The sequence below is a fragment of the Idiotropiscis lumnitzeri genome, chromosome 3 (assembly GCF_059441095.1).
Source record: "Idiotropiscis lumnitzeri isolate Australia: NSW breed Sydney's pygmy pipehorse chromosome 3, RoL_Ilum_1.0, whole genome shotgun sequence".
NCBI classification, from domain to species: Eukaryota; Metazoa; Chordata; class Actinopteri; order Syngnathiformes; family Syngnathidae; genus Idiotropiscis; species Idiotropiscis lumnitzeri.
The window spans coordinates 9,200,363-9,211,393 of NC_142393.1; the positions used below are offsets into that span (position 1 = coordinate 9,200,363).

Here is an 11,031-nt window from a genome sequence, read left to right on the forward strand (position 1 = left end):
GCAGATATATTACGGAGCCATTCATTGTATAATGAGTATCAGGGGAAATAAAAACGTAAGCGTGCCTTGTAATATGCATGGATGACTTCATAATATTGCCCATGTTTTGCAGAAAATGCAAAAAAAAAAGAACGTTAAATGTGATTGGATTGAAGAGCGCAACAATATGAAAAGTACAAAGGGTGCAAGTTTGACGTCAGTGCAGCCTATAGATGAAGATGAGGGGAAAAAGGGGGGGGGGGGGGGTCGACTTTGAGATGACATTGAGGCTGTGTAGATGGGAGTTGAGTCTCTGCTTGTTGATGTTAGACAGTCGCACAAGAAGGCAAAGCGGCTGCTGCCCGTGTTGATTCAGCCTCCTCTTCTTTTCTTTCCTCCTCTCGGTTTTATCAGCACCGCTCCCCGGCTGGACAGCTCTTGCGCTTTGGACCTCTTGGACGCTGCATGGTCCCTTTAAGGCTTTTAATGGAAGTAAAACCTATTGATGTTCCAAGACATATTGGGAGTTTACAACTTCATCCACAGGAGGAGGTATCCACGCAGATTCGGGGCAGGCTGCGCATCCTCCACATTCAGTCCACGTTCACTGTGAGTATACGCCAGGTGCTGGCGTGCGTGTATTTGTGCGCGCGCGCGCGTGTGTGTGTGTGCGTGCGTGCTCGCACGCGTGTTTGGAAACAACAAATGCTTGATTCTTATTGTTTTGATTTTGCGGCAGTGGGTTAATGCACAAGAAATGCGTTTATTGGTGCGTGCGTGCGTGTGTGTGTGTGAGTGTTAGTGCGCGCGTGCGTGTACGTGCAGTGCCGTGCGACTCCACGCTAAATTAAAAAGGAGAAACGTGCAGTAATGTCACGTCTTTGTACTGCAAATGTGAAGACATGTTGTAAATGTGCGGTTGCGATATTGTGCGTATTTTGCTGAGAAGTCGAGGTGGACGGCTTGGACCGATGCGTAAGGCTTTTACGCATTGGACATCTCTTTGTCTCCACGGTGTGTTGTGTCTCACAGCTGGTGTGAGACCTCTCTGCGTGCACACTTTTGGAAGAAGCGTCAGGAGAATCTGCAGGTGGTAATTGGAGGACACCTCTTTATTATGATTCCGATATACGCTCATCGGCGATTTGCTTGCCTGCTGTGATTCACCAAGTTTTTTTTTTTCACCTCATTTTTGTCATTTATGTGCTTTTGTATGTTTGTTCGTTTGGTGCATTAAAAGCCAGACTTTGTTTATCCGGTGAAAATAATCTGGTTTTGACTGCCGCTCGTTTACGCGCAATTGTTGTCTGCATTCATTCGGATATGACTTTTTTCAGTGTTCGATTCTGCTATGAATGGATCTCTGGGTTTTTTTCTTGCCAAAGGTTCTAATTCACACCAGGTTCTTTAATGTCTGTTTGAAGTGCGCATATCAAGGCAAAGCAGATTTACCCATTTAATTGGGTTTATTGCGCCAAACGAGGAGTGAATTAATGCGGTGCAAAATGTGCATAGATGTGCCTCATGATGAGCCGGTTGGACCCGCCTGAAAAAAAATGGACCAACTGCTCTATTTACCATACCTGCAGGTTAACGGCGACTGACGATCCGTGTGTACGCGGGCTTCTTTTCCCCACGCTCGCTCCAAAGATTTGGTGCGACAACCGCGAAGCTGTTGTCTACGTGGACCGGTGCTGAAGCCTCCCGTCCGACTGCCAGGGCCTGTGCCAAAGCCAGAGACATGGCGACCAACGGCACCAAAACGGATGGCCAAGTGACGGAACTGAACGAGGTGGCCGCCAATAATGACAAGCCCAAATCGCTGGACGTCAAGCCCGAAAATACGAAAAAGGAGTTACCCGTTAGAGAAACATGGGGAGGGAAATTTGACTTCCTCCTGTCGTGTGTGGGTTATGCAATCGGACTTGGCAACGTGTGGAGGTTTCCATATCTCTGTGGAAAAAACGGTGGAGGTAAACGTTTTTTTTTCTTCTCGCGCTGCACAAGCAAACTTCCGCCTCATGATTTCACTCCCGCTGACATGCGGGTGATGTTGCGCTGATTTCTGAATTGATCCACTCTCCCATCTCCATCCAGGGGCCTTCTTGATTCCATATTTTTTGACTCTCATATTTGCTGGGATGCCCTTGTTCCTTCTGGAATGCTCCCTGGGTCAATACACCTCGATTGGGGGGCTCGGTGTGTGGAAGCTGGCTCCGATGTTTAAAGGTAGAGCTCCTCTTCTGATATATATGAAAACAGCAATTTTGTCGGAGGACGTATTTGCAATTATTTCAAAGAAGAGATCAACAAACACACACATTAATAGTTGACGTGGCATATTCATGTGTGTGTGTGTGCGCGTGTGTGCGTGTGTGGCAGGTGTGGGCCTTGCCGCTGCTGTGCTTTCCTTCTGGCTTAACATTTACTACATTGTAATAATTTCCTGGGCTATTTATTACCTGTACAACTCCTTCACCGCTGTAAGTAAAAGTTAAAGCTCTTATATCAAATATGTTTGTGAAACATTAAAGACTCAAATTTTCTGACTCCCAGACACAAACGTGTGTGTTTGTGTTTTAATTCCAGGAACTACCATGGAGCTCGTGCAACAATCTATGGAACACAGAAAAGTGTTATACAAATTACTCCATTGCCGACACCACCAATCTCACCAGTGCCGTGGTGGAGTTTTGGGAGTAAGAGACCATCGTCTTGTCACCCTCTATGAATCCCTTCCGATGCGCAAAAGCCCACCGAACAGGCGGTCTAACAGTCGCGCTGTCACTCGTTTTGATTTCTAGGCGCAATGTGCATGAAATGACCGACGGCTTGGAAAAACCGGGCCAGATTCGAGTGCCACTCGCAATAACGCTGGCCATCGCTTGGGTCCTCGTCTACTTCTGCATCTGGAAAGGGGTCAGCTGGACAGGAAAGGTAAGACGTGGGCATAATTGCATATCAAGAGCTTCTGTGCGATGCTGAATCCCAATAAGGAGATATATGTAACCGGAATGCATTATTAATCATTAATCATTAATATTGCCTCATACATGATTTAGAATTCCGTCAGCATTGTCAGGATGAATTACAACATAAGAGACGGCAAAACAGTCATGCTCACAATCCAAAATGCGCCCTACGGTGGCGTTTCTAATTCCGAGCCCCCTGACACCATTAGCAGTGCGTGCGGATCCGCGATAGGAGGAGCAACAAACAGCCATTGGCCGCAATTCGGGGTTTGTCGTGCCCTTTCTCTCAAAGCGGCATCGCCATTGTCACGTGGCCATGGCAAATCAAATTAGACTTGGTCACAAAACATCCGATTTCCTTTGGCAAATAAATAGCTCGCACGCTGTCGTGGATGCACATGGAGAAGCGGAGATGAGCTCGGTGAGGCTTCAGCAGCTTTGCAGGCTGGCTGGCCGTTTGGTCTTCAACACACATTAAGAGCAGGAGTGTACATTTGCGGCACATAATTAACTGTGGGAAGAATTATTGGATTAAGTGTTACTTTCCAAGAGGGATGGCGGAATCTGTTTCGGACATGAAAGCGGGCATTTCCTGTCGACCAATGTTGCCTGGAGACATTGCTGCCTTTGTAGCTCAACTTCCTTTAGCTTTTGTCAGGGGTGGAGTTAAGGGGGGGCACGGGGGGGGGGTGATTTGTCTCCTCCACTTTCTAAATCCTTCCCTCGCATAAGTTGAGCTCCCAGCCAAAAAGAAAATAAAAAAATAAAAAAATAAGAGGTAATGTGGAGGGAGTCAGTAATTTATTATCACCCAAAATAATTTCCGATGAAATCTTTGGAGTATTTTAAAACAGCATGTGTCCTCAAAGTGTAATCTGTGAGGCTCGCATTTTGTGCTTGTGGGAAAACTGGAGCGTAAATAACAGCCCCATTGCGTATACGAAATGAGAATTGTTGCTTTCACTATGTTAGCTAGCTTGCTAGTAGCAGTATTTTATGCTAGACCGAAATCCTTGTCGTTTCTGCTCAGCACATTTTATTCAAACTTTAATTCCACAGGATTGAATATCTCATATGCTTTGCACATACGGGACTTTTAAAGGTGAAATTGATTGCGTTCGGCTTACATTAAATATATATTTTTTTAATATTGTGTAGTGGGTAGTTTCTTGAATGTTCATATTTTGTTGCTTATACTGCATTTCAATATGTTGATTATCATTTACGCGGATGGTTAGAAGAGCGTGTTTTAAATTTAAGTTGATCACGTCAATTTTCAAATTTCAAAACTGAGACCGAGCACTCTTCACATTTTGGGAATGACTGGGGTATGTTCATTTTTCATCATTGTTTCTATAAAGTCGCATCGGTCACAATGACGTCGCCAACACGAGCATGTTGAAAAACTATTTGCAACTATTTGCAAATGTTTGCGGCCTCGAACGAACCGTGTTGAAAAATCAACATTCGCAATGTTCGCGAGTGCTCGCAAAACTGCGCCGCTCGTCGTGATACGGACTTAAGTGCCAGCTGTTTTGCTTAAAACAATGAAAAATTGTCTGCTTTCGTGACGAACAAATTAAATAAATCGCTATTCACGTTTGCTGAAAGTAAGGATTTGGACTTTTATTTTGTTGGCAAGAATGTTGTTTACTCTTTTTTTTTTCTTAACAAACATTTCATTATTTGGCTACCTATGCTTTGCTGTCATTGTATTTTATTTCAACCACATTTTGGTTATTTAGTTCTTTAGCAGTTGAATGAAAAATGCTGTTCATTAAATTGTTCGGAGTATTCAAGTTAGCATACGACTGAATCGTTTTCGAGAAACCAGCACTTCTAAAAGGTTGGCTCCGCCCTTCTCATGAATCAATAATGTTGTTCTCTGGGCCAAAATCAGTTGAAACAGATTTTCTGCCTGTTGTCAATCACCAACAATCAGTTAATCTTATTTTGCAAAATTCTTAACCATCAATTCATTCGTTCATTATTATCTCCATCCCAAATTTTGCCGACGTCTCGCTGATTTCTGCTTCACACTTCCCAGGTGGTTTACTTCTCGGCGACCTATCCCTACTTTATGCTCTTCATTCTCTTCATTCGTGGAGTGACCCTGCCTGGGGCAAGAGAAGGAATTCTCTTCTACATCACCCCCGATTTCGAAAAGCTCAAAGCATCAGAGGTAACGGCAAGCTCGTGAGATAAGATGTGTGAGTGGACAAAGAATTTAGCCTCGGGATCTGAATATTTGTGCTCCTCTCGTCAGGTCTGGCTGGACGCTGCAACTCAAATCTTTTTTTCCTACGGATTGGGATTGGGGTCGCTGATAGCGCTCGGAAGCTACAATCCATTCAATAATAATGTTTACAGGTGAGGCTGACAAAACCGAAAAGTGTCGGCGTTTAAGAACAACACCGAGATTGTATCTCGCTTTCAGTCTGCAAAGACTCGGTGTCGTATTAATAATCCGTTTTGTTTGTTCCAAAGTTGTCGACGCCTCATTTTTAAATCTACTGCACATGTCATCCAAAACTGTGAATTTTCTCCACTTGCTTTCCCTAGAGACTCCATTATTGTGTGCTGCATCAACTCATGCACCAGCATGTTCGCTGGCTTTGTCATCTTCTCCATTGTCGGCTTCATGGCACACGTGACTAAGAAGGACATTGCTGATGTAGCAGCTTCAGGTACCCAAATGCTGTGCAAAAGTTGACATCATCGCTTGAGAATTGATGGGATGTGATTTTGCGAATGGCTCTCCAGGTCCCGGTTTAGCTTTTCTGGCATACCCAGAGGCGGTAACCCAGTTGCCTGTGTCTCCACTGTGGGCGATTCTGTTCTTCTCAATGCTGCTCATGCTGGGGATAGACAGCCAGGTAAGTGGTTCTCAGGAACAGTCTGCTCGCGGACTGACCTAAATAGTCAAATGCAGGTGCGTATCACACGGCAGCACCCTCCACGCTGGCTGCATGATAAGGACGCCATTTCGCTTCTTGGGCACAGTTAGAAACGACTTTGACATTGGCTGGCAAGGTTTTGTTTTTTTTTTTAATGCAACTTTATCACTTCTGTGTGCCTGCAGGTTTCACTGTCTGGATTTTTTTTTTTTTATCTCCGTTGAACGTATAGTAACAGTTAGCCAATGATCATCAGAATTTTGTGTTTTTGTGAGACTCGCTATCGTCATTTGTCAACCTCCTTTAGCCGGAAGAAATGCAATTTAAAAAATTGAACATGCATGCTGCAATTTAAATATGAACACTATCATGGCACCTCGCATAAAGAGAGAGCAGTAAAATCCCAATTAGCAAAAAAGTACAAATACGCATCAACATTTAATGTCTTTACATAACGGCCTTTCATATGTATCGCCGTCCCTGCTGTTTTTTTTTTTCCCGTCAGTTCTGCACCGTGGAGGGCTTCATTACTGCTTTAGTGGATGAATTTCCCCGAGCGCTTCGAGGCAGACGAGAGATCTTCATCGCAGTCGTCTGCCTGGTGTCTTATGTGATCGGCCTTTCAAACATCACGCAGGTACAGCAGGCAGCTTTCTCCCCGACCTGTTATCGTGCGAAATCACGCTGACATGGCGCAATTTCATTTTTCTGCCACCAGGGCGGGATTTATGTGTTCAAACTGTTTGACTACTATTCTGCCAGTGGAATGTGTCTGCTCTTCTTGGTCTTCTTTGAATGCATCTCCATATCCTGGTGCTACGGTGTGTATCACACGTCCACTGTTCATTCATTCAGCGACATTTTAAGTTGGAGGACACTAAAACATGGCGCCTCGGAAGCTCGCCCGTCAAGGTCGTGAGCACTTATCGGTCACCTTGCTGCCCTCGTCATCATGCGCGGCAAACCTGCAGCAAATTGTAATGGATTTTTCACCCTCCATTTATTTGTCTCGCAGGTGTGAACAAGTTCTACGACAACATCGAGGAGATGATCGGCTACAAGCCTTGCGTGTGGTGGAAGATGTGCTGGGTGGTGTTCACTCCCCTGATTGTCGCTGTGAGTGAGATCGGTACACTTGACGTGAAAAATGAAACCTCGTTAAAAGTCAATATGAGCTGCCCGCCGACCACGTCGCGATGAGATGCCGCTACGTGTCATTGGTGTCATGATGCATAAAGTGTCTCACGTCTCCCGCAGGGGGTGTTCTTGTTCAGTGCCGTACAAATGGTTCCTCTCACGATGGGAGACTACGTTTTCCCAGGCTGGGGTCAAGGAGTGGGCTGGCTGATGGCGCTGTCTTCTATGGTCCTCATACCGGGATACATGATTTATATGTATCTCGGCCTCAAGGGCACCTACAAAGAGGTAGGAGGATTTTTGCATTTGTGTAGCTGAGGTTTGCTGTACTACTCGTGACCCGTGCGTATTTCTCCGCCAGCGACTTCGGATCATGCTTCAACCTCCAGCAGTTGTCAGGCGGCCACAGGAAAATGGACCTGAGCAGCAGGTGGAGACCAACAGCGCTAACCTATCCAGCCCCGCTAATCCGGCTAACCCCGCCAGCCCGAGCAATCCAGTCCCCGCCAACCCGGCTCCTGTCAACGCAACCAGCCCCGTAGCCTCGGCTAACCCGGCGGCTCCACCGCCAGCTAACCCTCCCGCTGCAGCCGCTAGCCCTGTGAGCCCAGCAACAAGTCCCACCATCGTGACCACCATCAGCACAACCGCCACCACCACGGCCAGTCCGGCCAGCCCTCCCACGACAACAGTCAGTCCAACAATCCCGCCCCCGAACCCAGCGAATCCAACAGAGACCGTTAACCCGCTAAACCCAGCAAGTGTGACCTCTAACCTGACCACTGCCGAGGCCAACGTGTAGACAACAAAGAAACCCTCTTGGAGCAAGTAGACAAAAGAGAACATTACAAAGGACTTACTTCCAAGATTTTAATTGATTCACCTACCTCCGAGGGCAATACCTGATCGAAACAGATTTTCCAACCATATTTCATTTTCCTACATTTTCAAGCCAACGATGTCCTGTTGTTGGTTTGCATTCCGAAAATATCAAAAGACTGTTAATGTGCACCGGTTCAACCATAAATCTGAATATTTAAAAAAAAAAAAGAATATAAAATAAACATACTGTGTAATACTGTGAGAAAAGAAAAAAATAGAGATATAGATTAGAAATATGTTGAATATCTTCATGAATCGAGTAAATACCTGTGTGAATATAGTAGATGAAGTAGTGAACAAAATTGACATCGCTGACAACAGCAAGGGCTGTGTCAATTTTATCGTGGATGTTTACTAAATCTCACACAGTTGTCTCTTTTTCAAAGCGTTGCACTCTGTAAGGCAAACTGAAGGCCGGAGCGCAGTCGAGGAGCTCGTGAGAAAGCACAATGCCAATAAGAAGTTAATGTTTAGAAGTCAGCTGGAGCAATCCGGTCATGTTTGGTGTGAGAGAGACTGTTATTTTTCCTTCCTTTTTTCAGTAAAAAAAAAAAGAAAAAACTTTTATGTGATGGAAACATTTTTAGAATTATTTTTAGGAGGTTTTATACTCTATGTTGTCGATGTGATGGAGGACCAAATCAATAGGCAGACACATGCAAAAACTATGCCATTTTAGCATCTGGTTGGCAGAAGCACAGGGTACGAAGAGGAAGAACAAAAAAAAAAAAAAGAAGAAGAAAATGAAAAAGCACAGGGTGAGAGAAAGTGATTTACAAACGTGGACTATCCCTTAATCCTGACAGTCAGTGCTGTTTACGATTTGCATGCTTTGCTCAGGAACATCAGTGAAAATTGTCTGACATTCCTGACAAAAAAAAAAAAAAAGATGGCCTTAAGCCAAAACATCAATTTCAACCAAGCCGTGGTCTGTTTACACGACTGGGCGCAACAACAAATACAAAAAAAAAAAAAAGGACCACATCATATGCTAGCACAACAACCCGGACCAACTCTGTGTTTGAGTCATGACTTTTCTGTATGTGAATGGATCAATTATAGTTTGATCAATATATGTATTCAGCAATACATATGTAGATGTAAAAGTGCAGGCCAGTAAGCAAGTGGCCTGTTCCGTTTTTGTTTCTGCTGTCTTTGCTTTATTTGTGAAAAGCACAAAGCTTTAATTTGCCCAGACGTTAGCGTGTTAGCATAATGCTAGTTAGCTTCTGCGGCAGCTACTGCGATAAAAGTATGGAAAGTAAGAGGACTAGCGTGAAAAGCAAAACAGCGGAGTGGAAACGTGAAATGGCTACAGTTCATGTCCTGTGAATTTTCATTTATTTGTATAAAGTTACTCTACCACAGTTTTCTCTGGAACTTTGTTGTAAATCCGTACTGTGTAAACATGTAACTGTGAATGTCTGTAATACATTGGAAGTTAATGTCTAAATGTTGAAAAAATGGAGTTGCTGTTTTCTGCAATAATATTTTGGTCACAGAAGCTAAAGCACATATCTGACAGAAATATATGAAATGACGAAATGACAATGAAGATACCGATGATTATATTAAAAATAGAAACTATGTCTAGTAAAACAATATTGTTTTGTATATTTTTAACTGTCTCACTGCCTAATGTAAAACATTATATAGACATGATATGTATTTAAATGGTGTCAAATGATAAAGCACGATTGTTATGTTCTACAAACAGAAAAAAGAATGAAAAAAATAAAGAGTTATAGAAAATGTGAAGACAATGTGTGCTGCGTAGCAGTCCCGTGATTTTTCAACATTGTTATCAGGGAGTCAGATGAACCGCTGAATCCTGCAGTAATTGGCCATTCTTCCATCGCGTGATGTTTTAAAATAGTTCTACTCAATAGTTGATCGCATTTCAGGACATGTGGGATAAATAAAAACACGATAGGGCGTTAAATGGAAACGAAATCCCTTGTGTATGGTTCTTTTTTGGGGGGGGGGTAAAAATGAGGAAATTTTGTTTGAAAATGGGATGAAGCTTAATTTTAACCACAGGGGCAAATAGGGCAAAAAAAAAAAAATAAACAAAATTAAAAACATCAAAAGGCGAAATATGTGTTCTGCAGTCAAGCAGAGACCTGGGCCAACAAGAAAAACATCACCACCAAACAGCTCTTGCCCCCAGGCTCTGGTGAGCTCACCAACGCCCGTGTGTGCTTACGTGCACGTGTGTATGGACGTGCACGCGCTTAAGTCTTCTCCCCCTTTTCTTGCAGCCGCAGTCGCTGCTCCCATTAGCTTCCAGTGTGATAAAAGAGACGCTACCAGCTGACACCACCACAATGACTCGCCATGGATCAAAGAATGAGATGTCCCCTCCAGTTGCTCGTGGCAAATTGTGTGTGGCTACGTGTGTGTGTGAGCTGCGAGGATGGAAAGAAAGCTGATTTTAGAGCTGACCTGGGTTTGAATAAAGCCCCTAATGGCAGCTGATCCAGACCATCAGATGACGGCTGATTTATTTGCTGCCTTTATTCCCAGTGTTATCATTTAGCATCATCAACCATTACCCAGTCTCCTGTCAGACAGTCCAAACCGATGTGTCAAATCCACCACATTAATAGCTCATCATCTTTGACAAGGTCTAGATTAGCTGGAAGCTGATATGAGAACATTTTGGGACCCACAAATGGATTTGCATTTTTGACTACTGTTATTTTGATGTGGAGTGAAACCTCTTAAATCGAAACGACCCCAAAGGTATATATGGGAATGCCACGTCACACCTCATATGAGACCTCAGTAACTCTTGAAAGACTTCAAATTTAAAGGGATAACTCCGCAAGTATTTTTTATTTTTAGCATTTTTTTTAACCTTTCACGAGGGTCCCAGTGAGTGTGACGACAAAATGTGCGGTGATGACCATCAAAAGAATTTATTGAACATGTCAATATAGTGAGCATCATGGGCTCTATCCAGGAGGAAACAACCGAGAATACATCAACACGATGGCCCCCAGGGATGACCTGTTTGAATGCCTCAGGTAAGGAGAAGGAGCCAGATGGGCTGCATGCGATGTGCCACTGACCAATTGAAGAAGTGCCTGACTACAAGAAAACATACCAGTGGCTGGAAAATAAAAGATTGGACTGGAAATCAGCCACCCCACCAGCCAGCC

At 44.0% G+C, this 11,031-nt stretch overlaps 1 protein-coding gene across 1 annotated transcript; it reads left to right on the forward strand.

The window, feature by feature from the left end:
- Positions 1-249: 249 nt before the first annotated feature.
- On the forward strand, positions 250-9,632 carry slc6a1a (solute carrier family 6 member 1a). The gene is made up of 15 exons (XM_088291576.1): positions 250-588; positions 1,630-1,952; positions 2,077-2,208; positions 2,362-2,462; positions 2,569-2,678; positions 2,784-2,916; positions 4,999-5,133; positions 5,218-5,321; positions 5,514-5,638; positions 5,715-5,827; positions 6,354-6,485; positions 6,567-6,669; positions 6,864-6,964; positions 7,106-7,273; positions 7,347-9,632. The coding sequence occupies exons 1-15, from the start codon at positions 485-487 to the stop codon at positions 7,785-7,787; spliced, it is 2,325 nt and encodes a 774-aa protein (XP_088147702.1). The 5' UTR covers positions 250-484; the 3' UTR covers positions 7,788-9,632.
- Positions 9,633-11,031: the final 1,399 nt, after the last annotated feature.

Bases quoted from the DNA above. Each gene is read 5' to 3' on its own strand.
- slc6a1a (XM_088291576.1), top strand. From the start codon at position 485: ATGTTCCAAGACATATTGGGAGTTTACAACTTCATCCACAGGAGGAGG. The intron at 2,917-4,998 runs GTAAGACGTGGG...CACACTTCCCAG, and splicing joins GGGTCAGCTGGACAGGAAAG to GTGGTTTACTTCTCGGCGAC. The intron at 5,134-5,217 runs GTAACGGCAAGC...TCCTCTCGTCAG, and splicing joins AAAAGCTCAAAGCATCAGAG to GTCTGGCTGGACGCTGCAAC.